The 27,446-nt window shown below is 34.0% G+C and overlaps 9 protein-coding genes and 1 pseudogene across 10 annotated transcripts; 2 read left to right on the top strand and 8 right to left on the bottom strand.

Moving 5' to 3' along the window:
• The first annotated feature begins 1,355 nt into the window (after positions 1 to 1,355).
• LOC149734767 (uncharacterized) lies at positions 1,356 to 6,666 on the top strand. 2 transcript variants are annotated; one of them, XM_089879979.1, is made up of 6 exons: positions 1,356 to 1,560; positions 3,300 to 3,503; positions 3,719 to 3,806; positions 4,148 to 4,249; positions 5,177 to 5,232; positions 5,484 to 6,666. In XM_089879979.1, exons 1-6 carry the CDS (start codon positions 1,461 to 1,463, stop codon positions 6,125 to 6,127), a joined length of 1,194 nt encoding a protein of 397 aa, XP_089736105.1. In that variant the 5' UTR covers positions 1,356 to 1,460; the 3' UTR covers positions 6,128 to 6,666. The 2 variants fall into 2 exon arrangements, with proteins under 2 accessions (XP_089736105.1, XP_089736106.1); XM_089879980.1 differs by lacking the exon at positions 1,356 to 1,560 and adding an exon at positions 2,166 to 2,645.
• Positions 6,667 to 7,035: 369 nt separating this feature from the next.
• Positions 7,036 to 11,095, bottom strand: LOC149734766 (nuclear migration protein nudC-like). The gene is made up of 7 exons (XM_089879984.1): positions 10,929 to 11,095; positions 10,402 to 10,572; positions 8,823 to 8,927; positions 8,290 to 8,463; positions 7,751 to 7,945; positions 7,376 to 7,578; positions 7,036 to 7,191 (listed from the first exon to the last, which is right to left on the bottom strand). The coding sequence occupies exons 1-7, from the start codon at positions 11,007 to 11,009 to the stop codon at positions 7,140 to 7,142; spliced, it is 981 nt and encodes a 326-aa protein (XP_089736110.1). The 5' UTR covers positions 11,010 to 11,095; the 3' UTR covers positions 7,036 to 7,139.
• Positions 11,096 to 11,248: 153 nt separating this feature from the next.
• On the top strand, positions 11,249 to 16,597 carry LOC149734765 (zinc finger protein 474-like). The gene is made up of 9 exons (XM_089879972.1): positions 11,249 to 11,837; positions 12,030 to 12,151; positions 12,686 to 12,803; positions 13,212 to 13,419; positions 13,705 to 13,986; positions 14,521 to 14,716; positions 15,152 to 15,362; positions 15,505 to 15,700; positions 16,142 to 16,597. Exons 1-9 carry the CDS (start codon positions 11,691 to 11,693, stop codon positions 16,285 to 16,287), a joined length of 1,626 nt encoding a protein of 541 aa, XP_089736098.1. The 5' UTR covers positions 11,249 to 11,690; the 3' UTR covers positions 16,288 to 16,597.
• A 57-nt stretch (positions 16,598 to 16,654) lies between these two features.
• On the bottom strand, positions 16,655 to 18,237 carry LOC149734764 (uncharacterized). Its single transcript, XM_089879981.1, has one exon. It carries the CDS (start codon positions 18,235 to 18,237, stop codon positions 17,242 to 17,244), a length of 996 nt encoding a protein of 331 aa, XP_089736107.1. The 3' UTR covers positions 16,655 to 17,241.
• LOC149734763 (uncharacterized) lies at positions 17,596 to 19,825 on the bottom strand. Its single transcript, XM_089879977.1, has one exon. It carries the CDS (start codon positions 19,823 to 19,825, stop codon positions 18,578 to 18,580), a length of 1,248 nt encoding a protein of 415 aa, XP_089736103.1. The 3' UTR covers positions 17,596 to 18,577.
• Positions 19,826 to 19,880: 55 nt separating this feature from the next.
• On the bottom strand, positions 19,881 to 21,126 carry LOC149734762 (uncharacterized). Its single transcript, XM_089879983.1, has one exon. The coding sequence runs from the start codon at positions 21,116 to 21,118 to the stop codon at positions 20,132 to 20,134; it is 987 nt and encodes a 328-aa protein (XP_089736109.1). The 5' UTR covers positions 21,119 to 21,126; the 3' UTR covers positions 19,881 to 20,131.
• A 43-nt stretch (positions 21,127 to 21,169) lies between these two features.
• LOC149734761 (uncharacterized) lies at positions 21,170 to 22,432 on the bottom strand. The gene has a single exon (XM_089879989.1). The coding sequence runs from the start codon at positions 22,430 to 22,432 to the stop codon at positions 21,524 to 21,526; it is 909 nt and encodes a 302-aa protein (XP_089736115.1). The 3' UTR covers positions 21,170 to 21,523.
• Positions 22,433 to 22,495: 63 nt separating this feature from the next.
• LOC149734760 (uncharacterized) lies at positions 22,496 to 24,032 on the bottom strand. Its single transcript, XM_089879982.1, has one exon. The coding sequence runs from the start codon at positions 24,024 to 24,026 to the stop codon at positions 23,034 to 23,036; it is 993 nt and encodes a 330-aa protein (XP_089736108.1). The 5' UTR covers positions 24,027 to 24,032; the 3' UTR covers positions 22,496 to 23,033.
• A 55-nt stretch (positions 24,033 to 24,087) lies between these two features.
• LOC149734759 (uncharacterized) lies at positions 24,088 to 24,928 on the bottom strand (annotated as a pseudogene).
• Positions 24,929 to 25,776: 848 nt separating this feature from the next.
• On the bottom strand, positions 25,777 to 27,098 carry LOC149734758 (uncharacterized). The gene has a single exon (XM_089879986.1). The coding sequence runs from the start codon at positions 26,855 to 26,857 to the stop codon at positions 25,946 to 25,948; it is 912 nt and encodes a 303-aa protein (XP_089736112.1). The 5' UTR covers positions 26,858 to 27,098; the 3' UTR covers positions 25,777 to 25,945.
• Positions 27,099 to 27,446: the final 348 nt, after the last annotated feature.

The following is a 27,446-nucleotide window of genomic DNA, read 5'->3' as shown; positions in this document are numbered from 1 at the left end:
CTTTAGCACATAATATCCTGATCATGTTTTAAACAACCAACAACGATCTATGAGTCGTAAGAACACCGTAAATGTGGTTATAAATGAAATGAAGTAATAAATGAATGTAACTACTTTTATCTTCGCGTGGCCGGAAAACGGCAGTTGTTATTACACGAGTGTTCATACACCTCGTGCCAGCTTACGAGTTACCATGCATTTGTTACTTTTTAGGTGATTAAGTTTGGGGGAGTTTCAATTTTATGTATATATACCTGATAGTTTGGACAACCAATTAGTGACCACTGGGTTGAAGCAATTGCCGTTAAGTGTCTTGCCCAAGGACACTTAACACAATGTTAGCAGCGACGAGCCTTGAACCAATTACCTCTGGGTTAGAGGCAGGCGCCCCAACCACTTTAAATCTGCACCGGAAAATAAGGTCGAAAGAGTCGTTTTGCGCTTAATTGACCTTAACGAAATGGGGTGTAACATTAAACGTATTTAATGGTTAGGCTTCATTGAAAATTGTCCTTTGAGAGTCACATGGTATAAAACGTGTAGAAAGTTCCTTATTGCGTGGCTATTTCAGTGTTACAGTTTGTTTTCGTTTGTTACCAAGTCGTGTTACGTCATATGGGTAGTCTAGTTCAAACAGAACGTTCTTTGAACATTTTTTCCAAATATTTGATTTCTTACGTCGTGTGTGTTGTAAAATAAAGATAATACTTGAAATACGTCACTATGGGCGCGGTTTTAAGAATGGTCTAAGTAAACATTGTGTAATTTTTACGATTGCATACCCTCAGTGAAAGAATAGTCAATATAGGGAATATAAAGGATAATAAATACAAAAGGTCTAAGAAACAGATTGTCGAAATATCGTTCATAAAAAAGGAAGTATTGAGATAAACGTTTATGTTAACTAGTATATAGAGAACGAGTTTGCGTATCACGATCTGGGCTCTTTTTATCGGTTACCCGTTCGTGTGTTTTTCTTGTACCATGTAGATGAGGCTTATAGTACTGTGGGGTAAGACGGGATATTGTTAGAGTATAAATCCTATTTTTCTGTAAATATTCTTTGTTTACAACTAAACAGGACAATAAAAAAATAAAAACATATCCCATCTTGCCCCACCTATAACTATACTGTTTTGATTGTAATAAATGTAACTTGCTTTATCCTCGCATGGCCGGAAAACGACAATCATTAAACACGGGTGTTCTGTTTCATACACCTCGTGCCAGCTTACGAGTTAACCATGTATGTTACTTTGTGGGTGATTGTCATTAATATACTATTATACCTAACTAAGAACAACTGAATTTTTTTAACCGGTATACTAACAACAAAAAATAGTACTTTTATTTCTTTTTACAGCGAAAGTTTCTTATATTGCTTATAGAACTTTTCGATACATTAATCACTATAACTTTTATTGTATATATATCTGTTAGTTAATTCCTACTTAAAAGACATGAAAGCACGGTCTGATGCGCAGTTAGACGCAATGCGACGTGACAACGAAGCTATGAAGTCTACTACGTCGATTGTTGGTGTGGCACGACTCGATGCTAGTAAGTCATATATATATATATATATATATAGTAGGGTGGGGTAAGATGGGACATCTTTGGCACATAATATCCAAATTTCCTTATCGTGTTTTAAACAATTAACAACGGTTTAGGGGAGTCATGAGAATAAGATTTTATAATTGTTTGAATGATCTTTGTTTACTACCAAATTCGACAAAAGAATGAAATGAATAAGTGTCCCATGTTCTCCCACCCTACTATATATATATAAGGTATAGTCCAATGTCAAATGTATGTATGCAGTAGGGTGGGTAAAATGGGACACATTTTATTCCCATTTCTTGTCTCATTTCGTAGTAAACAAAAAATATTTACAAAAATGTGTTACCGTAGCGCTGAGTCTCTAAAAGCGTTGTTTTAATTGTTCAAAACACTGTTAAAAATATGAGATATTGTGTGCTAAACGTGCCCAATTTTATTCCATAGTACTATATAGTCATAGTAGGCCTATACCCATGTGACTTAATTACAATATCATATAATAGCAATAAAAATTGAATTAAAGTTAAAGTCCAGGAAATACGTGGATTTACTCAATTCGTGGAAATGCGTTCATTTCCTATCTGTTAGTTTCATTCATGCATTATTAGGGTACAGACACATTGGGTTAACATTTAGTACAGTAGCACGCGAGTATCTGGTACCGAATGTTTTAAATGTTTTTAAATGGTTAGGTTTTAGTAAGTAATAGACAAAGAAACTATATATAGTGGGTTGGGAGAGGATGGGACACATTTTTATTCTATTTTCGTTGTTATTGTTTAAAACACGATCAGGATATTTGGATATTATGTGCTAGAGGTGTCCCGTCTTCCCCCACCCTACTGTATATACAATACTGAAGTCAAAAAAATATATATAAAATAAATATTATAATAATTTGTGATGCTTTATAAATAGTAAATATACGTATTCAGTAATATATGAGAACTTACTATATATACAGTTACAGTAACTAGCCTATATAAACTATAACTTAGTAATTAGGAAAAAAATTCTCAATATTTAGCATTAGAATCAACAGATTTCGGTCAAGTGGTTAAAGGGCATGAGAGAGTTATTAGGTACATGGTATAATGTTAGCCTAAACTTATTTATCTTCGCGTGGCGAGGCAAAAATAGGCTATAATATGGGTGTCTTTTTTTATATACATCTCGTGCCCGATCACTTATATCGTAATTGTTTTTTTTTACCAATAATTTTGACAAACCATAGTGACCACTGGGTTGACAATGATCGATCATTGTCTTCCCAATCATTAGACCTGCGGTTACGAGCGAACGTTATGAACATTATGCCACAGGTCCACAAAAATATACCCTTTGGCAGGGTGGGGTACGATGGGACATGTTTTCATTTTCCTTTATCGTCCCATTTGGTATAAACAATAAAGGTTATACAGAATTACATTACCGTGGCCGGCGACTATATACGAGCTTCGTTAATGGAATTAGGGAATATAGTTTTTGGGTGCTGACAGTGTCAAATGTTACCTAGTACTATATGGTAGTATTGGGGAAGATGGGACATCTTTGCATTCTATTTTCTCGTCCCATTTGGTAGTAAACAAAGAACATTCAACGAATTATAAAACTATATTCTCACGACTCCCATACACCGCCGTTAAGTAATTAAAATACGATCCGAATATTTGATATTATGTGCTAAATATGCCCCGTCCCCCACCCTACTATATGACTAACTGTTTTTATTACAGTTCGTGCTGCTGATATCAGAACTCCAAAAATGCCAAAGAGTGAACGTGTGTGCAAATTACTTAACACTGTATTCGGGGAATTTCTGGGCAGATGTATTTTACTCGGCTTATGCGGTGTTACAATTTGGAGACTTCATTTAAGCGATCCTAAGTTTCCGCATTGGGGTTACGCTTTGCTGTCAATTGGGATTCTGTTGTCTATCGGTAAGTACCAACAAAGTTAGATACATGGTAACTCGTAAGCGTGCCCTATAAGTGTATGAACAGAACACCAATGTTATAACGACTGTCGTTTTACCGCCATACGATTCGAATATATATTTCTGTAAGCATTCTTTGGTAACTCGAATGAAAATATGGACAATATTACCCCAATCTATACTATATAATGCTTTGAGGTCACATTGTTTTTGTTTCAGTCGACTGCCTGCAATCATTGTGGTACAAAAGCAAAATCTACGGTTACTGGCACTTTTACAAGTACATTCACTGGAACGGTAGAACGTGGTACGTTTCGTGACTTTTATGTGGTTAATCTGAATGTGACTTATATATAATGAGTAGTAATTTGATTATGGTTAAATTGATCGGAGCTGTAGTTCTGTTTTCTATTGTAAACGCGAAGCTATAACTAATTACTAAATTCATTATGAATTTCGACATAGAACACTAAAGAAAAAATCTTTTTATTCGTCTTTTATAAAAAGCGCAGATTATTATTTAAACAGCAACATTCGTTAAAACACACTACATAAAAAGTATGGAAATGGGAAAATGCGTCATTTAAAACCTGATGTTAAGCTTAAAAACCATTTTTTCCTCGAAACTAATTTCTCTTTTTAGTACAGGTTCGACCCGAATACGTTGTTTTGTTTGCTTACAATTATACCGGTTCTGATTTGTACTGAACTGGCTATATACAATTTTCGACAGCAAGAAATCTTAAGCGGGTAAGTTTTATTTGCAACGGTGTTAGAAATTTTAGTGCTAGTGAAGAATCCGCTCCGACGTTATCTGCTAACCCCAACTACTAGCCCATATAACCACTAACCCACAACTAATAGTGGTCACTACTGGGTTGTCCAAATATCAGCCATATATATTATGGTCCAAATATCAGCCATATATATATTTTCCCACCATATTTGGTAGTATGGTGGGAGAAGATGGAACATCTTTAGCACATTATATCCTTACACCCTGATCGTGTTTTAATCATTTAACAACAGTCTATGGGAATCGTGAGGATATAGTTTTATAAATGTTTGATTGTTCTTTGTTTACTGCTAAATGGGACGAGAAAACACAGTTAAAAAGTGTCCCATCTTCCCCACCCTACTGTATAAAAAAATAATCACTCACAAAGTATCATACATGGTAACTCGTAAGCTGGCAGGAGGTGTATTGACACTCGTGTTTGACGACTGTCGTTTTTCGGCCACGCGAGGATAAAGTAAGTACATTCATCAATAACTCCTCTATGACTCCCCACTAGCCTATTATAACGTAACACGAGGATTATTACAATATAGTGCCGAAAATTTACGCTTTTACTCAGGTCTTAGATAATTAGATATAACACTTGCGGTATAATGGACAAATTTGCCTGTAAAAGTATAGTGGGGTGGGGGAAGTTGGGACACATTTAAACTCTATTTTCTCGTCCAATGTGATAGTAAACAAGGAACTTTCAAAGAATTATAAAAATATATGCTTAAGACTCCCATAGACCGTTGTTAATTGTTTAAAACACGATCAGGATATTATGCGCCAAAGGTGTCCCATCTTCCCCCAACCTACTATATATATCGTTACGAGTCATTTTGGAAACGTTTTCGATTTCTTTTTATATTATGTTATATTTTCTACATATATAGATCAGCAGAACATGAGTTTGGTTTGACAACTGAGCAACCTAACGGAACATTTTTAGGTAAGTATATAGTTGGTTGGGATAAGATACGACATGTTTTCATTTCCTCTTATCGTCTCATTTGGTAGTAAATACAGAACATTTACTGAACTATAAAACTGTATATGATGCACACGACCGTAAAAGACCGTTATTAATTGTTAAAAACTCAGTTAGCAAATATGGGATATTGTAAGAGACCGATCTTACCCAACTGTACTATGTATAACGATTTTCGCATCTAAAAAAATTGAGCGCCTTTTTCATTTTAGAAATGACAACGGTTCATGGCTCTGGTGACGGTTTAATTACGACTATGTCAACTGCTTCTAACTACAGTACTACAGTTGGGTTATCAGTCAACTCAACATTACAGTCTAGTTCAACTCCGTTACCAAAAGGCAGAGATTTTTCATTGTACATTTTGCACGACGCTGTGTGCATTTTGGTCGTTTTAGTCAGATTTCTAATTCGGAAACCGGAGGGACTTCCCCGCTCACGTCATAATCTACTGCTTTTCGAAATGCTGCTGAATGCAGTTGATTTGAGTACGTTTATTGTGAGCAGTTTGGACCAGGAAATTATTTATACAGATCATAAACTGTTAATTGCCGTGATCGTGTTTTGGGGCTTGGGGTTTTTAAGCCTGGTATTAGTTGTAAGTCGCCGTTTTGCGGATGTGGAATTCGAAACGGACCGAAAAAAGCTTGAAACTCTCTACTGCATAGTACAAATAACATTACAGGAACTGCCTAGACTTGTATTGCGAATTTTAATTTTAGTTTGGGCGAATAATTTAGAAGGATCTACAATTAGTAATGATGTATTATTTGCATGCAAAAACGCGTTCTGTATGCTGCTTTTTTGTCATCGAATTTTTATAACATGGCGTTTTGCAGACACAAATCGCCGGTAATTTTATGAACATACATTTGTTTCTTACGTATATTAACCCTCGTTTTTTGCCAAAATATAAAATTATACAAAAAAGTTGTACCATAATAGTTTTGGAGTACTAGGCCTATATGGTTATACTATAACGGTTTTTCTTAACAAAAACTAAGCTCAATTTTTATTATTACTGTACTGTTACTTTTAGCAATGCCAATACTGACAAATACTACAGGCACATACATACCTTCTATATAACTAAAATATTTTACATAAAAGTTCTTTTTTAATTATAAAATAACCACAAAGTTACATAAGTAGTAACTCGTAAGCGTGCACGAGTTGTATGAAACGGAGCACCCGTGTTATAACGACTGTAGTAGTTCCGCAAATATGAATTAATGACATTCATTCACCATATATAGACTTTTGATTATAAAGTATAAACCATTTTATCAAATTTTGTTTACAGTATTAAAACTTCGTTAAACCGAAGTTACATATTTGTATATGCGTCTTACCTCTGCTTTCTGATGTAAAAAATACACAAATAACCTTTACAAATACTTGTCTATTTGGCCACTGTTTTCTAAACTTCTGTTGACTGCTGTCAAACTTTTAAATTTGAACATCAAATATGCTGTACAATAGATAAGTCATTAGACAGTTAAACATAATAGCCGTTTCACAACGTGCGTAAATACAAATTTACTCAGAAATAAAACGTTTTTTTGGACTTTTGTTATAGTTAAAAAATGTTAAATTTTTTGGTCCCAATTTTAAATATAAAAAAATATAAAATTGGAAATAATTTCATATTGCTCGCACTTGTAGATAAAATGTCTCTAATATTGACAAAAAGTGTCACTGTCAAAAATACACCAAGTTTTGGCACCTGAGAAATAGCTAGCACCCATATTAAGACTTACGAAATGTAAAAAAATGATTTTATTTGAACAAAAAGCCAGGGCTATTATTGGCGAGCACTTGTTGTTGTTGCTGGGCAATTGTTAACATTTCTGTACTGCCACACTGGTTCAAGAAAACTTGGCTTTAGAAAAGTCCATCTCAGGATGTTGTTTCATGAATCTGAATGAAAAGTAAAAACGTTAATGCTTTGTACCCAATAACAATAATTAGTTTTGCTGTTTTAGTAAAAATAAAACACCTAGAAAAAAATGTACAAAAAGAATAAAAATATTTAAAAAGGTGAAAATTCAAAATCCTTTTTCAAAAACTATTCCCCATTAAAAATAACTTCAAAATTCCTGACTTCTGTAACATATCTTGCTTCTTTTGTTCATCAGATGTTGGCTTCCCCATCTGTTTTTGTTGCTGGTCGAACATCATTTTTTCGACCATGCCCCTTGTTTCGCCGTCCAGGTCTGACAGTTTGGAGTTTTCCGGATTCACTTTTTTAGTGTTGATTTCTGGGTCAGAGGTTACGAGTTGTGACCACCATTCCATTTTATTTACCTGTAAATTTTGTCTCTGATGAAATTTAGACATTTTGTAATTTTTTTAGGATGAATTTTAGGACATTTTATGAATTTTATCTTGTTATTTTAGTAATGAAAAATAAATATCTTCAAACAACACAAAACTAACACCATTTTTGGTGAAAATTTTAACCGAAAAACTTAAAAACCTTTTCCACTGTTAGAATGAGAGTTTTTCTGTCATCAATTGTCCAGTAGGTCTCTTCTGTCTTGACCTCTTTCGGTGTAGCGCAGTTAATAATTGGTGGGTGACCCTTTAACCCAACTTTAATGTGTTTACGCTCCACTTCACAAATTACATCACGTCCACGAACAGGAAAATTTACTTTGAATGGCAATCTCAACTGAAAAAAATTTTTTTAAATGTTTAAAAATTTGAGCATATATCATCATATTGTGGAGTTACAGTATCTGCTTTTGGTAATAAAACTTTCGTAAAGTCAGCAATTTCTAAACACAAAAGGTTTACGAGGTAATGCATTTTATCATTGTATACAAAAGTGTGTGCTGTCTGTTGTGTACAAGAAGCAAAATGAATAAAAGGCAACTTATAATGGTAGTTTCAGCTCATGCAATATTTAATACTAAAACCCTTCATGAGGTCTAGAAGTCTAGATAATCATGTGAGCAATAAGAGCATAATACATTAGAGCATATGGTCTATATATGTAAATAAAATGAAACATACCTCAATTTCTTCCAAAGTTTGCGTCCATGAATAGTTAGGAAGGTCGGCCCCGTTCCCACAGTTGGGTTTTATTTTACCTTTACTGTCTTCATCGTCACTTTCTTCACCAGACTTGTCTTTCGTGCCGTTTTCGACCGTTTCTTTTACTGCAGGTTTCTCTGTTGCTGTTGTAACCTGAAAGTAAGCGTTTTTTTGTTATATTTAGATGGACCTTGTGTTGTTCAGCATAGGATATAAACTCGTATGGTAGTATAACACAGTAGACAAAATTTAAGGCATTTTGGCAGTATGTGTGAATTTGGCACAAAATTAAAAAAAGGCTTGGCAGAACATTAGGGCCAGGTGCTGTTTTAATCTTACACATATAACAGCTTCGGCAGCTTTTCGAAATGTTACCCTATAAATTACTAAATTAGGTGTTTTAATTTTATATTAGGATGGACCTTAAAACTCTTTTTGTTGCTTGAAGGATAAGAATTCGTATGGGATAATAGGTAATGTATGACAGTAACATAATTCTAAAAACCGCTTACATTTTCCTGTTGAGCTTTTATGGCTTCAGCTTCTTCTTCAGTAACTTCAACAATCTTGCTTGATTCAAGTTCAGCTTTACGCGCTCTCTCTTGTTTTTCTTTCTCCTTAAAATTTACAACAAAATGTTTTTGAATGTATGAATAAATGACACTTGTGTTTTTTAAGTTTTTGAACAAATAAAACTATTTTTTTAGTTTTTAAATGAATAAAAAATTGACTTTATTTTTTTTATGGTGAAACAACGAGAGTCGTTGAAGCTGGCGTATGAATCCAGGATGTAGTCATACTAGTTGCATAAAAGACGTGCAGAAGCAGTCATGGTTTTGGGGTATTGGGCCAATCAGGCCTAATTTCTAAAGGTTAATACTGCCGCTGTTGACCAGTAAAAATTTTGGTCTTAAAATGTGCCTTACGTCTCCATGATACCCGCTGTATAATTTTTTTTTAAATTCGGCGTTCGTGTCGAAAATTAACTTTTAAAATGCGCGAAATCGTGCTGCGACACAGACACTGGCGTAAAGTTACGGGGTTGCAGGGTTGCCTGGCAACCCTTTGATTTTCTCCATACTAATAATGCGTAAGGAATTACGTTCGACCAAACGAAGACGCCATTATTACTGCGAACAAACTTCGTTTACGTTCGTTAAAATATGTCAATACCGATGCGTCATTCACGACACAAACGCATTCAACTGGTATTTAAACTCCTGTTTGCTAAATAATTCACGTGTGAATCGCTATTGTGACGTCAGTAATCAACCTGTGAATCGCTATTATGTCGTAATCAATTGCCAGGTTCAAACAACCGCTATTATGATGCAATGAATCCACGTGTGAATCCCTACTATTTCGTAATAAATATGCTGCTTGCCTGAGGAAAACATTGCATATAAATATAAAGCAGTGTTGGAAACGTTTTAGGCAGTTTATTTCCGCGATATTTTGTTCTGGAAACCTACTATTTCCGACGGACGGGTCTTCGTTTGTAAGATAACCACACACTCGTGCGGGCTTGACGAAAGGCGCACGCGACATAGCTACTGTGACGTCACTCGCCAGGCAATCGGATTCGACCGTTTCTCATTACACGGACTCGCCGAACGCGCGTAATTTTAATTTGTCTCATCCCTACGTAATTCTGAATACAATTACGTTTGTATGAGCTTTTACAAAGCACATATTTAAAGGGTTGCAAACCGAAAACAAAGGGTTGCAAACCGATTTTTTTTTTCGCGCCTACCGGCGCGAAGACTTCCTTTTTTTCTGGTTTTTGCAACCCTAACGTTTAGTAAAACTTTACGCCTATGGACACAGATGTGGTCTATTTCACATACCTAATGTCTTATTTGCAGTTAAAGGTATTTAACTATGTGTGTGATTTTTTCTGCATATGGCTGACAGTTTAGACAACCATTAGTGACCACTGGGTTAGAAAAAATATCAGTAAGTGCCTTGCCCAAGAACATTAGCATTGATATTTATTCGTAAAGATGTAATCGCTCTAACCAATAAGCGACAACAGCGGACAAGTCTTAAAATAATTTATTACTACAGTCTAAAGTTGTATATTCACAATACCTTAATTGCGTTCTGTTCAGCTTTTTCCGCATCTTTCTTTGCTTTATCTTTCTGTGCGAGTTTATTGTGATATTTTAGCTTTTCAATAGCCAGCTTTTCTGCTTCACCAGGTTTCCCTCCAGTGAAAAAGTCGGTTTTACGCCGCAAAAACCCGTAGAATGTGTCAAGAAGCTGCGGATTTTTAAGAAGGGTTATACAATGAGTTTGTTTTATTGATGTACTGCAAAATATAACTATTTATGACAATTTGGCGCACTTAAGATATATATATATAATCATCATGCATGAAATTGGTATAAATCTAGTTTAACAATATATACGTTTTTCAGCATCTTTAATATATCATGTATACAAATATTTTCATTTAGATTTGCTTAGGTTTCCAATCAATTTTGTAATTGTGACAAATTATAGCCTATAGTAGGTGCAAATTGAAAACTGTGTGAATAAAATCGTGTACTTACTTCACAAACTGGGCCATATCAATGACATAAACGTAATTTATCGGTTAAAACAAGTTTATATACCTGGTGAACGCCACCTTCGTGTTGAGTAGCAAGGTGTAACAACATGGCGTCGAAATTCTCTGTTTGTGAAACGTCGCCCATTTTTAAGTTTAAAACCAATTTTTAATACTTTAAAAACCTCAATATGACTGAAAATTTTAAATTAGAGAAATGTAAGAGATTTTTGTACATAAAAATGCCTGCATAATGTAAAAAATGTATAAAATATAACAGTAAACCAGAAACGCACGTTCATAATGCAAACAGTAAATCCCATACGAATCACGTGGTATATTTTCGTTACGCATGCCTGCTGTGGGCTTGACAGTGGGCATGATGGTAAAATATCACTGTAAATAAATTCTGCTCATAAAAAAGAATTAACAAAATGTAGTAAATAGTACCAAATTACCGTCATTCGTTATAGAGTATCTCTAAGGCCATAGCATATGCGTAAACTTTGGTTCGTACAGTTTGTATTCTTTAGAAAAGTAAAGTTTCCTAATTTTTGGCAACAAAAAAACTAAAAATACTTCAAAACAATACATATTATGCACTATTTCATGGCAAGCAAAATATTGTATGGTAAGAAAACTTTAAATGAAAATTTGACCCCCTACATCGCCACAAGCGGTATATCTCAAAAGGGGATTTTTAATGTTATTATTTATACTGCACCATGGAGATAAAGTAAACTGTTCTGACTTCTCGTTTTTTTTTGTGTTAAAAAGCCACGGTTTTAAGGTATAGCAGCGGGTTTTGTACTCTGGCTTTTTTTCACCAATGAGTCCACCAGGTTTTCGTATTTGTTATTTATGCGGGCGGGAGTTCGGTTCAAAATCGTTAACCTTTCACGAGCCAAAGTGTTTGGAAAAGTGGCACTTCGAAAATCAAAAACTGCCCCCAAATTTGAGAAGAAAACCTCCAAAGGTATAACAATATAATATCAATAGCATTTGCCCTTATAATCCTTTCAAAATCAAATGTTTTAACTGTAAGTGCATTTCAACCACTGTCATTTTGTCGATTTTTCCTATTATTTTTGTTTCAACCAATTTTTAATCTTCTCTACTTAATCGAAAGACAAATAAAAATTGTTATAACATTCATTCGTTTTCTTAGAAACCCGAACTACTGCCATCAATTCCCAACACTGGATCTAAGAAAAGCCATCAATCTGCTATATCTGAATACAATGAATCTGCCTGGCAATCTGCACAGTCCCAGCTTATCCCATGTGAAAGGTAAAATATCAATTTAATAATAAATTGCATTTGAACTTTGTTTACCTCTTGTTCATAAAAAATCAATAAATGTTACTCATTTATTTTATATGTGACAGGGAACTTAAGAATTTGTAACACAGGTGTGCTACTTCATACACAGCTTGTCTACTTACAACTTCACAAGTTACCACATATGTAACATTGCTGGTTATTTTTTGTTCTATAAAAATAGGGATACCCATTTTTTACCAATTGTTCGTGCTTCCAAAGACATACAGTCCTTAATGATAGCTGCATCAAGCATTAAACCCTGTTTTCGTTGGTTAAGGGGCAAGCACCCTAACCACTATACTACCGCACAGAAATGCAAACCTAAAAACGTTTTTTAATAAGACTACTACTTTGAACATAAGGGGTAATGAGCCAAATCTGGCCTGAATCTCAGGTCCTTGACTAGGATCTCATTAACAAAGAATAGAGTATGACTGCTCGACAGAGAGCATGTGGTATATAAAAGGTTTATTTTATATATTTCCATTTATATATATATAGATGTGGAAGAACGTTTCTGCCTGATCGACTAATAGTTCATTCAAGAAGCTGCAAAGGTGTGGTCAGACCTTCGACTGTGGTTTATAACAAGAGAGCAAAACCAAACAAAGAAAGCTTGGTATGCTATGTTGCATCACTACCTATGCTGGGTTTATAAATTTAATTTAGTTAGTTTTTTATTCCTTTTTTCTGTATGGACAATTTAGACCAGTCAAAATTGCTGTTAAGTGTCTTGCTCAAGGATACATTTCACATACGCCCACAATAGCAGCAGCTATGAGCCTTGAACCTATAGCCTCTGTGTTCGAGGCAGGTGTGCTGACCTCTGAGCAAGTTAATACAAGTATTTCTATTGAATATATTTTAAATACTACATTAATTATTACTAGCTTGAACCATTATGTTAAAGTGTTTTGCCCAAGGACACGTACGCCCATTATAGTAGCAGATACGAACCTTGAACCTATATTGAGGCATTGAGGCAGGCATGCTCACCATTGTAAAATAATGCTTTAACATTTTTTAGAATCATCCTGTCGTAACCTCTGAAAACACTTTCGAATCACTGGACGCATTCTACAAAGGAAATGTTGGCATTTCTACTAAAAATGGCACAAACTCTCAACATTTAAAAGACCCTATGAAAGTTAATAGTGGTTCAGCTTCATTAAAAAGGTCCATCACCCCATCAGAGAAAAATAAACTTTCTTTTAAGAAAGAAAACAGCACATATTGTACGTATGACATAATTTGTGTTTAGTTCATAAGTTTCTTAGTTTATTCTTGTTTTTACAAACTTTCTACAATATACTGTCTACGGTAACACAATTCGCTTAATGAGTATTCATGTAGTTATTTTTAGATTTTAACCAATATTAAGGACACCTACGCTCACAATGGTAGCTGCGATAAGCCTTGAACCCATTACCTCTTTGTTACAGGCAAAGGCGCTAACCACTTTGCCACGGCACCGACAACAACTTAACATTATATTTGAAATGTTATTTTTATATACACAGCTCATAAAACTGAAAATGAAACCAGTGTTAGAACGCAGAGAAATCGAACTCCAAACTGGAACAAAACTGATCAAAAATCCTACACTCCAACGCAGTATGAAACAAGTATGCCAAATATTAAACTCTCAATAAATGAACCAAGAAAATCGACAATAAGAATTAAAAGATTGGAAACAAGTTCTGTGCCTCAAGGACACATGCAACCACACCCACCAAGGGCTGTGGATAAAACAAGACAATCTATGCCAACTGGCAGGGCTAGCAGAGGACCAAGTAGACAAGGTAAGAGTCAAAGTAGAAATATAAAAATATTTCTGTGAAAAAATTTTTTTTTAAATTTTTTTTGGCGGTATTTTTATAAGAAGAAATAGACAAAAACTACATAATTTTTATTAAAAATTAGTTATTTCCATAAAAAAAGTGAAAATATAAAAAAAACTGGTGTATTTTTTAAATAGTTCAGTATGTTCTCAACATGTTGCCTTAACTTTGCAGTGTTTACAATTATATACTAAAATAATTGGTTAACTCTGCTCCAAAATCCTAAATCTCACAGCATGCCATGCTATAGGTGCTAACTCTCATAGAATAAAATATTACAAGAATTTTAAACACGCAAAAATGTAATATAAAGTGCTTTAAAATCTGCACTCATTTTTGCATTTATAAATATTTTGTTTAATCTGCTTCCCTTAAAAACAAAACACAGAAAAAATAAACAATAAAATTACCAACTTTTTTATAATTTTTACTCCTATCTGCTTTTCCTTAAAAAAACAGAAAAAAATCCTTTTTTTAATTTAAACTCATGCCCAGGTAGAGAAACATCTTCTACAAATATATCGTTATCTCGCCCCACCACACGTACAATGCATCGACATGAGAAAACAGAGGTTGAGAACCACAAATTAGATACAACGCCAAAAGCATCTGATATTGAAGTTACTTATGAGAGTATTTCAGAAAGTTCAGCGAATTCTTACCCAAAACTGCAACGAAAATCAACTTATGAGTAAGTAAAAAATGTTTTTTCAAATTTTATGTGTATTTTTATTATAGTAGGGTGGGGTAAGCTGGGTTAGTATACTGGAGTTAATAAACCTAAATCTTAGACTTCAGGTGTGCCTCACTAAAGTCCTTACCCTCATTGAATAGACTGGGACCAATAAGCCTACATCCCAGGTCTCAGGTTTGCCTCACTAAGACCTCACCCTTATAGAATAAAATAGACTGGGACCAATAAGCCTACAATCCAGGTCTCAGGTGTGCCTCCATGAAGACCTCATCCTCATAGAGTAGACTGGGACCAATAAGCCTTCATTCCAGGTCTCCCGTGCAAAACGAAAGACCTACATGAATAATGGTCCAAATCTTTTACCATGCTTTGAAGATCTAACCTTAACATAAAACAATTATACTTCCTTCTGACCTTTGTATTTTTCTTCAGAGTTGATAAAATGACATCTGCCATTAGCGAAAAATCCTCTCATCCGGGAGCAAGTTTGCTCCCATCGAGATCCCGCTTTGCTCCAAGTTCAAACCGTCTCCGGACTTCATCCAGCAGAAGTTTGCATCCAGACCGAGAAAGTTTGGTCATGAAACCAGTTACTCCAAGTTTGAGGCTTTCTAAACAAAGGAACACAGCACCTGTAGAACCAGTTAGTTACATAGCTTTAACTGATTGTTATTTTGTATGGCTGCAAATTTGGACAACCAATTAGTGACCACTAGGCCATGGTGACATCAATAAGTTTGTGAGCATACACAAACCGTAAGCTAAAACGTTATATTTTCCACCAGACTGCCAGAAAATCAACAGTGAAAATGAGAGCGCCGCCATTTGTGATCTGTTACATTTGTGGGCGCAAATATGGCAGCCAGTCAATTATCATTCATGAACCACAATGCTTGGAAAAATGGAGGGCCGAGAATAAAAGGCTTTCTAAACGTCTGAGAAGACCCGAACCTAAAAAGCCTGAGATCCGTCCAATAACAGGTTAGTTATTGTTAAATGAATGAAGTTTATTTTGTTTTTTTCAGTCACGATAACGAAGGTTGGGAAAGTTTAGAACAGCGAAAAGGCAGGTAGTAACAACAGTTGCTACAACACGCTAATGGATTAAAAACATAAAATTGGACATGTGGTGTACAAAATAGAACAGAAGTTTAATAGTTTTAAAGTTTTACTGTCACGAAAGGATAAATAAGTTTCATGCAAGAATAAATGATTGTTATGCGAGGTTAAAAAATTGTCAAGGTAAAATCAAAATAGAACATTGCCAAAATGTGTCTCAAACTGGTAAAAAAGACACTTCTGAAAAAATGTGACATAAGCTACTTTGGTTTTACTTCGATGACATGCGAGGATAAATATTTGTGAAGCAAGGATAAAATCAAGTGATTGAGTCATCCCAATTATGATCTTTTTTTCACACAGCTAATGGTAATTACAATTTTGAAGAAGCTAACAATGCAGCTTGGGAAGCCTCCCAACAGCAGTTAGTTCCATGCCAACTTTGTGGTCGTACTTTTCTGCCAGACAGACTGCTTGTGCATGAGCGCTCATGCAAAGGGAAAAGATAAAAATAAAGATTTCAAATTTTTAGGTCCTTATTTTGATATTTACTTTTCACAATTGCAGTTTTATTAACTTAGTGTACTATAGACTATACCTGCATTTTAGTTTAATAACACTTAATTTTGTAAAAGCATAAATAGACCACAACAAAAATGAGCCACAGTTTAGCGATAACATTTTATTTTTTTACTAAATCAGTTTATTTTGCATGAATTTTCAGTGTTTCTTGATTGAATTGCAATAGTTGTATTCAGTATTAAACTGTCACTGTTTCAATATTTGCACATAGATAAATAAAAAGTCTTTATGTTTTAATTGTGATAATGTAGCACAGTTGGTTAGCTTACATGCCGCTAACCGAGAGGTAATGGGTTCAAGGCTCTTTGCTGCTACCATTGTGGACATATGTGTCCTTGGGCAAGACACCCTGTGACAATAGCTTCAACCAAATGATCACCAATGAGTTATGCAAATTATCAGCCACATATAAAAAAATTCCCCTAAAGAAATATTATAACAGTAACAAACTTGTAAGCTGACACGAAGTGTTTGAAACAGATCACCTGTGTTTAACAACTCCATTTTATGGCCAAGCAAGGATAAAGTAACAAGTTACAAAAACGTCTAACAACACAAACATACAGTAAATTCAGGCACCTCTGGATAATTGAAAAGGTATAGTTATACCATGTGTGTTTTTTATGAACACAATACACATTTGTTCCATTTATACAGCTAATGCTCACTAGAAAAATATAATTACTTTATTCTGTCTATCTATTTACAATTATAACAGTGGTAAACAAAATTAAAAACACAGAAAATAACAAAAAAACACTGTTAAAACATACTAAAACTTATTTGGAAACACTTTTCCATTCAGATATATCATACATGGTGTATCTATGTACCTCATTCTTTTTAAACTTTATATTTGCATTATTGTTTGAGGGTATATTCTAGCTGCTAGTTTTGGGTAAATGTCGTCTCTTTTCATGCTGTTTCATATTTCCCCTATCTGAGAAACGTTTCATACAAGTTTTGCATTGATACGGCTTCTCTCCAGTGTGAACTCGTTGGTGATATTTTAATTTAGTAGTTGTACTAAACGATTTTTGACATATTTCGCATTGATATGGCTTTTCACCAGTGTGAACCTTATGGTGTCTTGTTAGGATACCATTTGTAGAAAATGATCTATCACAAATATTGCATTGGTGGGGCTTTTCACCAGTGTGGACTTTTTGGTGACCTTTTAGGAAACTATTTTTCGCGAATGATTTTCCACAAATGTTACATTGATAAGGCTTTTCCCCAGTGTGGATTAACTCGTGATTTTTTAAAACAGTATTTGAAATAAAAGATTTATCACAAACGTTACATTTGTACGGCTTATCTCCAGTGTGAGTACGTTGGTGAACTTTCAGAGCAGCGTGTTGGAAATACGCTTTGTCACATTTATCACACTTGAATGGTTTTATATTGTTATGTTCAGAATAATGTTTTATAAAATCTCTATGATGTTTGAAACCCTTTCCACAGAGTTTACACTCATGTGGTTTATCCCTATAGTGGATTAACACATGTCTAGAAAGGTTAGATTTGTGCTTAAAACATTTGCCACACTCATCACATTTGTATTGTTTGTCTTCAGTATGTACTTTTCCATGAGACTTTATTTGAGAAACCGTAAAAAATGTTTTTTCACAGATTGAGCACTTGTATGATTTTTCTTCTGTATGAAGGCTCCTATGCGATTTCATTAGTCCACGAGTGTGAAAACCTTTTTCACAAATATCGCATTTAAAAGGTTTTTCTCCAGTATGTGTTCTCAAATGGGGTACAAGCTGGTAATGAAAACGAAACTGTTTATCACAATATTTGCAGCAAGTTTCATTCTGTTCATTTTTTTCAATAAATTTCTTCAGCATTGACTTTGAAGTTGCTTTAGGCATTTTAAAAACCAATTGAAAGTTATAAGTTTATAAAGTAACTAAGTCCTGCAAATAGGTATGTGTAACTTTCCAATATAAATAGAAAGTATTGTTTAAAATTTGAAAGCAAAATATTGCACAAAATATCAACACCTTATCATTGCAGGTACATTTGTTAATATAAACTTGAATAAATAACAGTATTTACATTGTTAAGTAGCTAAATAAATAAGACAAAAACATTACAAATTTTTAGAAACTTTTTTTTAAATAAACTTGACTGAATACAAATATCTACAGGTAGCTGAATAAATAAATAAGAAGAACCTGTCCAAGTTTGGAAGCGAAAGTGAGTTATGTTCTAGTTATCCGTTTTGGGTAAATGCGTCTTTTCATGCCGTTCCATAGTTCGCTGTTCCCGGAAGTTTTTGTTGCAGGTTTTGCATTGATATGGCTTCTCTCCAGTGTGGACTGAGTGGTGATCTCTTAGGGTTCTATTTGACGCAAACAATTTGTCGCAAATGTTGCATTGATATGGCTTCTCACCAGTGTGGGTTCTTTTATGACTCTTTAAGTTACTGCTTGCAGAAAACGCCCTTTCACAAAGGTCACATTTGTATGGCTTCTCCCCAGTATGAAATTTTTGGTGGATTTTCAAGTTACTGCTTCTTGTAAACGCTTTTTCACAAAGGTTGCATTTGTATGGCCTCTGACCACTGTGGAGTCTTTGGTGATCTCTTAAGTGGCTGTTTGTAGTAAACAGTCTTTCACAAATGTTGCATTGATACGCCTTCTTTCCAGTGTGTACTGCTTGGTGATCCCTTAATGTTCTATTTGCGGCAAATGATTTTTCACAAAGTTTGCATTGGTATGGCTTTTCACCAGTGTGCATTCTTTGGTGAGACTTTAGGTGACCGTTTGTGGTAAACGCTTTTTCACAAATGTTACATATGTATGGCTTCTCACCAGTGTGGGTTCTTTGGTGAATTTTCAAGCTACTATTACCAGAAAAAGACTTTTTACAAATGTTGCATTTGTACGGCCTTTTCCGTGTATGAAGGCAGTGATGAGCTGCTAAGTCTGTCTGTTCGAAATATGCTTCGTCACATTCACCACATTTAAATAGTTTTGTGTTAGTGTGGACAAAATAATGTCTTGTTAAAGCTGTATGGTGAGTGTAACTCTTTCCACAAAGTTTACACTCATATGGTTTATCTTTATAGTGAATGTACATAACATGTCTTTTCATGTTCGACTTTAGTTTAAAATACTTGTCACATATATCACATTTGTATGGTTTCTCTTCTGTGTGAACTTTTTCATGGGTTTTTAGATCAGAAACAGTGCGAAATCTTTTTTCACATTTTATGCATTCAAATGGCTTTTTATCTTCATGAATTTTCTCATGATTTTTCAAGTGTCCAGGACCATGAAAACATTTTTCACAAATATCGCACTTAAAAGGTTTCTCTCCAGTATGTGTCCTCAAATGGGTTACAAGCATGTAGGGAAAACGAAACATTTTATCACAATATTTACAGCAAATTTCTTTCTGTTTAGTTTTTTTCTTAGATTTCTTTAGCGTTGAATTTAAAGTAACTTCGGACATTTTTCAAAATCCACTTGACACTTAAAAGTTAGTAAAAAATGTGATCTATTAAGCCCTGCAAAATAAATGTACATGAATAACTGGTAATTTTAAAGAGTTATTACATAATAATATCAGTGGTTAAAGTATAAAAAGTATAAAGTAACAAAATGGGGACTACATGGGGAAAAAATCTGTCCGCAAATTATTTAGGACAGTTCTATAAACTGTCAATTAGTTAAATTTGTAAAACACAATATCACTAAAATTTCACCGGTATATTATATTCATGTTGTAGGTTTTGGGAAATGTACTTTTTAGGTTGTTTTATATTTTTTCTCCAGTGTGGATTCGTTGATGATGTATTAGAGTACGTTTTGCAGCAAATGATTTGTCGCAAATGTTGCATTGAAACGGCTTCTCACCACTGTGGGTTATTTGATGGCTCTTTAATTGACTATTTGAAGTAAACGATTTGTCACAAGCGCTACATTTGAATGGCTTATCTCCAGAATGAGTGCGTTGGTGAACTATCAGGCCAGCCTCTTGTAAATATGCTTTGTCACATTTATCACACTTGAATGGTTTCATAATCTTATGTTGGGTATAATGTGCCTTTAAATCTTTATTTTGCATGAATCCCTTTCCACACAGTTTACACTCATAAGGTTTTTCTCTATAATGGAGTAACATATGCCTATCCAAGTTCGAGTTGCTAGGAAAAGACTTGTCACATAAAGAACATTTGTATGGCTTCTTTTCAGTATGAGAGCGTTGGTGTATTATAAAGTCAGCCTCTCGGTAATATGCTCTGTAACATTCGCTGCACTTAAATGGTTTCTTGCTATGCACAGTATAATGTTTGATTAAATCAAAGCGTTCTGTAAAACCCTTTCTACACAGTTTACACTCAAAGGGTTTCTCTCTATAGTGGATTGACATATGTTTATACATGTTGGAGTTGTGCTTAAAGGACTTGTCACATATTTCACATTTGTATGGTTTCTCTTCTGTATGTACTTGTTCATGTCTTTTTGCAGCAGAAAGAGTGCGAAATGTTTTGTTACATTTTTCACATTTGTATGGCTTTTCACCTTTATGAATGTTTTTGTGAGTTTTCAAAATTGTAGGGCTATGATAAGCCTTTTCACAAATATCGCACTTAAACGGTTTTTCTCCAGTATGTGTCCTCACGTGAATAACAAGTTTGGAATGACAATTGTACACCTTGTCGCAGTATTTGCAGCAAATTTCTTTCTGTTTAGGTTTTCTACTGAATTTCTTTATCACTAACTTTGAACTGACTTCAGACATTTTTGGAATTCACTTAAAGTTTAATATAACTTAAAATTAGTGAATTGAACCCTGCAAATAAATGTACATGATTAATTGCGTTTTTAAAAAATTATGAAAAAGATTAAATGATTAGTTAAAACTTGATTGTCAAATAATGTCACTAATTAGTGCATGAAAACTTGTCTTTAAAACACATAAATTAAGGCAAGTAATTAATTGGTCAATAAGTTGGATTGGCAAGATAAAAACTATCTAAAAATTTGTCAAAAAAATTAAATGATTAGTTAAAACTGGACTATCAAATAATGTCACTAACTGGGGCTGAAAACTTGTCTTAAAAACATATAGGCCAAGTATTTAAATTGTCAGTTGGCTTTTTAAAACAAATCTGGTTGAAATTTTACAGGCAAAGTTTAGTTATATTTATGATACAGGGCTCGGTAAATGCGTCTTCTCATGCTGGTTTAGATTTCCTTTGTGTCCAAACCTTTTATCACAAATTTTGCATTGAAATGGCTTTTCACCTGTGTGCATTCTTTGGTGCATCATTAGGTTACCACTTAGAGAAAACAATTTGTCACAATATTTACATTGAAATGCCTTCTCTCCAGTGTGAATTGTTTCGTGGCTTCTTAAGGAGCGATTTGCTGCAAATGATTTTTCACAATAGGCACACTTGAATGGCTTCTCACCAGTGTGGGTTCTATGGTGATTTTTTAAGAGACCATTTGAAGTAAACGATTTTTCACAATAGTTGCATTTGTAGGGCTTTTCTCCAGTATGAGTGAATTTGTGAACTGTCAGACCAGCTTCTTGAAAATATGCTTTGTCACATTTATCACACTTAAATGGTTTCATATTCTTATGTTCAGAATAATGTGCTTTTAACTCTTTGTTTCGTGTGAAACCCTTTCCACACAGTTTACACTCACAGGGTTTATCTCTATAATGAATGAACATGTGTCTATACATGTTCGAGTTACTGGTAAAAGACTTGTCACAAATATCACATTTGTATGGTTTGTCTTCCACGTGTAATTTGATATGCTTGTTTATAGCTTTAACAGTGCGGAATTTTTTTTGACATGTTTCACATTCGTATGGCATTTCATCTGAATGAATAATCTTGTGGCATTTCATAAGTGTAAGACTATGAAAAGCTTTTTCGCAAATATCGCACTTGGAAGGTTTTTCTCCAGTATGTGTTCTCAAGTGAACAACAAGTAATGCAGGGTAATCATACACTTTGTCACAATACTTGCACCGGTTAATTTTCTCTTTAGTTTGTCCACTAGATTTTTTTGGCACTGACTTTAAAGTGACTTTAGACATTTTTCAAATTTTGCCTAACAGTTAAAAGTAAATGAATGAAAGTCTAAATTGGTAAATTAATCCCTGCAAAAGTAATTTTGTTTAATTAACTAAAATCTTAAATGATTTATAAAATTTGACAATGTAATAACTATGGAAAATATTGTCGAAACATCATTGTTGGTAAATTTGTCAATAAAATACAATTGAAGACAAATAAAAATACAATTAAAGACAAGTATATATAGTGTATACACATTGTCATAATATATGAACTAATTCGACATAGAATAATTTTGGTAGCAAAAGTCAGTTTTATAAAATAAATGTAAAAATACTTTTTCCATGCGTGGCCAGAAAACCGCAGTCATTAAACACCGTTGTTTTGTTTCATACACCTTGTGCCAGCTTACGAGTTACCAAGTATGTTACTTTTTCGGTAATTTTTTTATGTGCGGCTGATGATTTAGATAAACTATTAGTGACCACTGGGTTGAAGCAATTGTCGTTCAGTGTCCTACTCAAGGACACGTACGTCTGCAATGGTAGCAGCGTTGGGCCTTGAACCGATTACATCTTAGTTAGAGGTAGGCACGCTAACCAACTGTGCTAAAGAGCCTATTTATGCTGCAGGTTTAGGTAAATGTATCTTTTCATGCCTTCTCATATGTCCTTTATCTGAAAAACGTTTCTTGCAAGTTTTGCATTGAAATGGCTTCTCTCCAGTGTGAACTCTTTGGTGGTTCTTTAATGTACCATTTGCAGTAAACGATTTGTCACAAATGTCACATTTGAATGGTTTCTCACCAGTGTGAACCAAATGGTGAACCTTTAAGTTACGATTTGTAGCAAACGATTTATCACAAATGTTGCATTTGTACGGTCTCTCACCATTGTGAACTGCTTGGTGATGACTTAAAGTACTATATAAAGCGAATGATTTATCACAGATTTCGCATTTAAATGGCTTTTCGCCAGTGTGAACGATTTGGTGATTCTTTAAGACACCATTTGTAGAAAACGATTTATCACATATGTTGCATGTGTATGGTCTTTCTCCTGTATGAACACGCTGGTGAACTTTTAATTCAGTCTGCCGAGCATAGGCTTTATCACATTTATTACACTTGAATTGTTTAATGTTGTTGTGACCGGAATAATGTATTTTAAAATCTTTATGGTCCGTGAAACCCTTTCCGCACAGTTTACACTCATAAGGTTTTTCTCTATAATGAATAAACATATGTCTATACAAGCTCGCTTTTGCCTTAAAGTTTTTGTCGCATATTTCACACTTGTGTGGTTTCTCTTCTGTATGTACCTTTTCATGTGCATGTAGATGAGAAATATAGTGGAATGATTTTTCACATTTCAAGCATTTGAATTGCTTTTTTTCTTTATGAAATCTCTTGTGATTTTTCAGAATTGCGGGTGTATGAAAACTTTTTTCACAGACAAAGCACTTAAAAGGTTTTTCTCCAGTATGCTTTCTTAAGTGAGCAACAAGCAGGGAAGGATATTTATACACCTTGTCACAGTATTCACAGCAATTATCTTTTGATTTAGCCTTACCATTAGATTTCTTTGGCACTGACTTTGAACTGACTTCAGACATTTTTCAAAATTTGTTTAACAGTTAAGAAAAAAACTAATACTAGTTTAAATAGGGAACTAACTCCTGTAAAAAGATGTACATGTTTAATTTCACAGTACGTGCTTAATTTTACAATAAAAAAAACAATTAATTTTAAATAATCAATTAAATTTGACAACCGAACCTGAATGGAATGAGTATAAAAATAAGGTCACCACATCATTGTAAAAAAAGGCATTTAAAACATTAATTAGAAAAGGTATTTACATTGACAGGTAGATAAATAAGTAACAAATTTTACTACAACATGGTAAAATTTTAGTAGCAAAGATAGTTTCATTTAGGCTTTAGCTTTTGGATAAATGCAGCTTTTCATGTCGTTTCATGTTACATCGGTCTCGGAAACTTTTCATGCAAGTTTTGCATTGAAATGGCGTCTCTCCAGTGTGAACTCTTTGGTGCCCTCTTAAGGTAGCTCTTGCAGTGAACGACTTTTCACAAATGTTACATTTGAATGGCTTCTCACTAGCATGAACTACTTGGTGGACCCTTACAGTCTCTTTTGTGGAGAACGATTTATCACAAATTTTGCATTGATAAGGCTTTTCCCCAGTGTGAGTTCTTTAGTGATTCTTTAAGCCAATATTTACAGTAAACGATTTTTCACAAATGTTGCATTTGTACGGCTTTTCCCCTGTGTGGACACGTTGTTAGGTTGTCAAATTAGCCTGTCGAAAATAAGCTTTGTCACATTTATCACACTTGAATGGTTTAACGTTGTTGTGGACAAAATGATGAACTTTTAAATTATTATATTGTGTGAAACCCTTTCCACACAGTTTACACTCATATGGTTTAACTTTATAGTGAATGTACATAACATGCCTATTCAAGTACGTCTTTGTCTTAAAGGACTTGTCACATATATGACATTTGTATGGTTTCTCTTCTGTGTGTATTTTTTCATGGATTTTTAGATAGGAAAGAGTTTGAAATGTTTTTTCACATTGTAAGCATTTGAATAGTGTGTTTCTTCATGAATTTTTTCATGGCTTGTCAAAAGTGTACGGCTATGAAAACCTTTTTCACACACACTTAAAAGGTTTCTCTCCAGTATGTGTTCTCAAATGAACTATAAGCAGGCAAGGATATCGAAACTTCTTGTCGCAATATTTGCAGCAAGTTTCATTTTGTTCGGTTTTTCCACTGGATTTTTTCAGCATTGACTTTATAGTTACTTTGGGCATTTTTCAACATCACTTAAACTTTGTAGTAATTTTATACATTATTCAAAATCGGCTTAATAGTTAGGTTTTCATTGATGAGTCGAGCCCTGCAAATAAATCTACAAAATCAATTGTTCGAAATGTAAACAAACTCAAAATCCTATGCAATTGTTTAAAAATTGACATATAGTACTGTAGGGTAAGATGGGACAATTTTAGCACATAATATCCAAAAATTGTTCATGCTTTCCTCGGCATAAACTTTTATCTTCTAAACTTATGGTTACCTTGAACATTAAAAAGGTAGGTGCCTATGGGTGGACTAAGTCTAAAATATAGAATAATAAATGTGATTTGGCATTGATTGAGTACATGAACATAATAGATCCATAATGTACTGGACAAGCAGGTAACACAAAAACCAAATAGATCTTATGTTGCTACATTAAAATGTTAAAACACAGAAAAATCTAAAAAAATAATCACCTACAAAGTAACACACATCGTAGGCTGGTACAGGATGTATGAACACACGTGTTATAACGACTATCATTTACCATCCACGTGGGGATAAAGTAGGTTACATTCATTCAATCAATTATGTACGAAAATTGAAATTCTAACAAGATTGAGTATTAATAAGAATTCCTACAACACCAATGAAGAAAAACTAACAATTTAACTCAGAAAAAAGTGGTGAAATTAGGTGCAAAATTAAGTTCTACTTTTGTTATTGGTTTTGGTTAAATGCGTCTTTTCATGCCGTTTCATATTGCTTATATATCCAAAGCTTTTCATGCAAATGTTACATTTGTGTGGCTTATCTCCAGTGTGAGTGCGTTTGTGAACTGTTAGAGCAGCTTCTTGTAAATATGCTTTGTCACATTTATCACACTTATATGGTTTCATACTGTTATGTTTGGTATAATGTCTTTTTAAATCTTTATATTGTGTGAAACCTTTAGGGCACAGTTTGCATTCATAGGGTTTCTTTCGATAATGGATGACCATATGCCTTTTCATGTGTGATTTGCTTTTGAAGTACTTATCACAAATAGAACATTGGTATGGTTTGTTGTTTTTGTGAGTTAGTTGATGTCTTTTTAGAGTAGTCTCTCGGAAAAATGCTTTGTCACACTCGCTACACTGGAATGGTTTCTTATTATGTTCAGAATAATGTGCTCTTAATTCTTTATGTTGCATAAATCCCTTTTCACATAGTTTACACTCATACAGTTTATCTCTATTGTGGAGTAACATGTGTCTATACATGTTACCGTTCTGAGTAAAGTACTTGTCGCATATTTCACATTTGTATTTTGGTCTGACTCCTGTATGTATTTTTTCATGTCGTTTTACAGCAAAAATATAGTGAAATGACTTTTCGCAGATCGAGCATTTGAATGGCTTTTGTTCTTTGTGACTTTCTTTATGAGCTTTCAAAATTGGACGGCTATGGAAACTTTTTTCACAAATATCGCACTTAAAAGGTTTCTCTCCTGTATGTGTTCTCAAATGGGTTACAAGTAAGCAGGGAAACCGAAACTCTTTGTCACAATATTTGCAGCAAACAGTTTTCTTCTTCTTTTTTCCACTGGATGTTAACTTTGAGGTGACTTTAGGCATTTTTCAAAATTTAGACGGTTACATTTTTTTCTAAAATCCTAAGGTAGTCACAAAATGAAATAAAACACTAAATACATTGCAAACAAACGCATATTTATAGCTCTGTTGCTACAGTAATTTTAACATGTGTTTTACATAACAAGTCTCATTGCAGGGTAGACAAAAGCAGTATTTTAAAGTAAAATAGCATTATATGACATCACATCACAGGAAATATTCTAACATTAACCATTATTGTGTAAGTACACATTCGCAAAAAACTATGCGACATTGCGATAAATGTGCCTGCAACTTAGATGCTCTAAGTTATGCATTAAGATACATCTTAACTAAATCCTGTTTTCGTGTAAGCCGTACTCAGGAATTGCAAAACTTTTTGTCATAAACGTATAAAAACAATTTGTAACAACAAGGCTATTTAACATCTTAAACAACACTGCACCTGCATATACTAATTGTTGTTATAACGACTGTCGTTTTCCTTTTACGAAAGGATAAAAGAAGTTACATTTATTTATTCATTCATTTATTTATAACCACCGATAATTTTGAGTATAAACGTGCATGGCTGTTTATTCCTTCGTTTAGG

Source organism: Ciona robusta, chromosome 6 (assembly GCF_009617815.1).
Source record: "Ciona robusta chromosome 6, ASM961781v2".
NCBI lineage: Eukaryota > Metazoa > Chordata > Ascidiacea > Phlebobranchia > Cionidae > Ciona > Ciona robusta.
The sequence above is the reverse complement of the archived record's forward strand: the minus strand, read 5'-3'. Positions and strand labels throughout refer to the sequence as shown.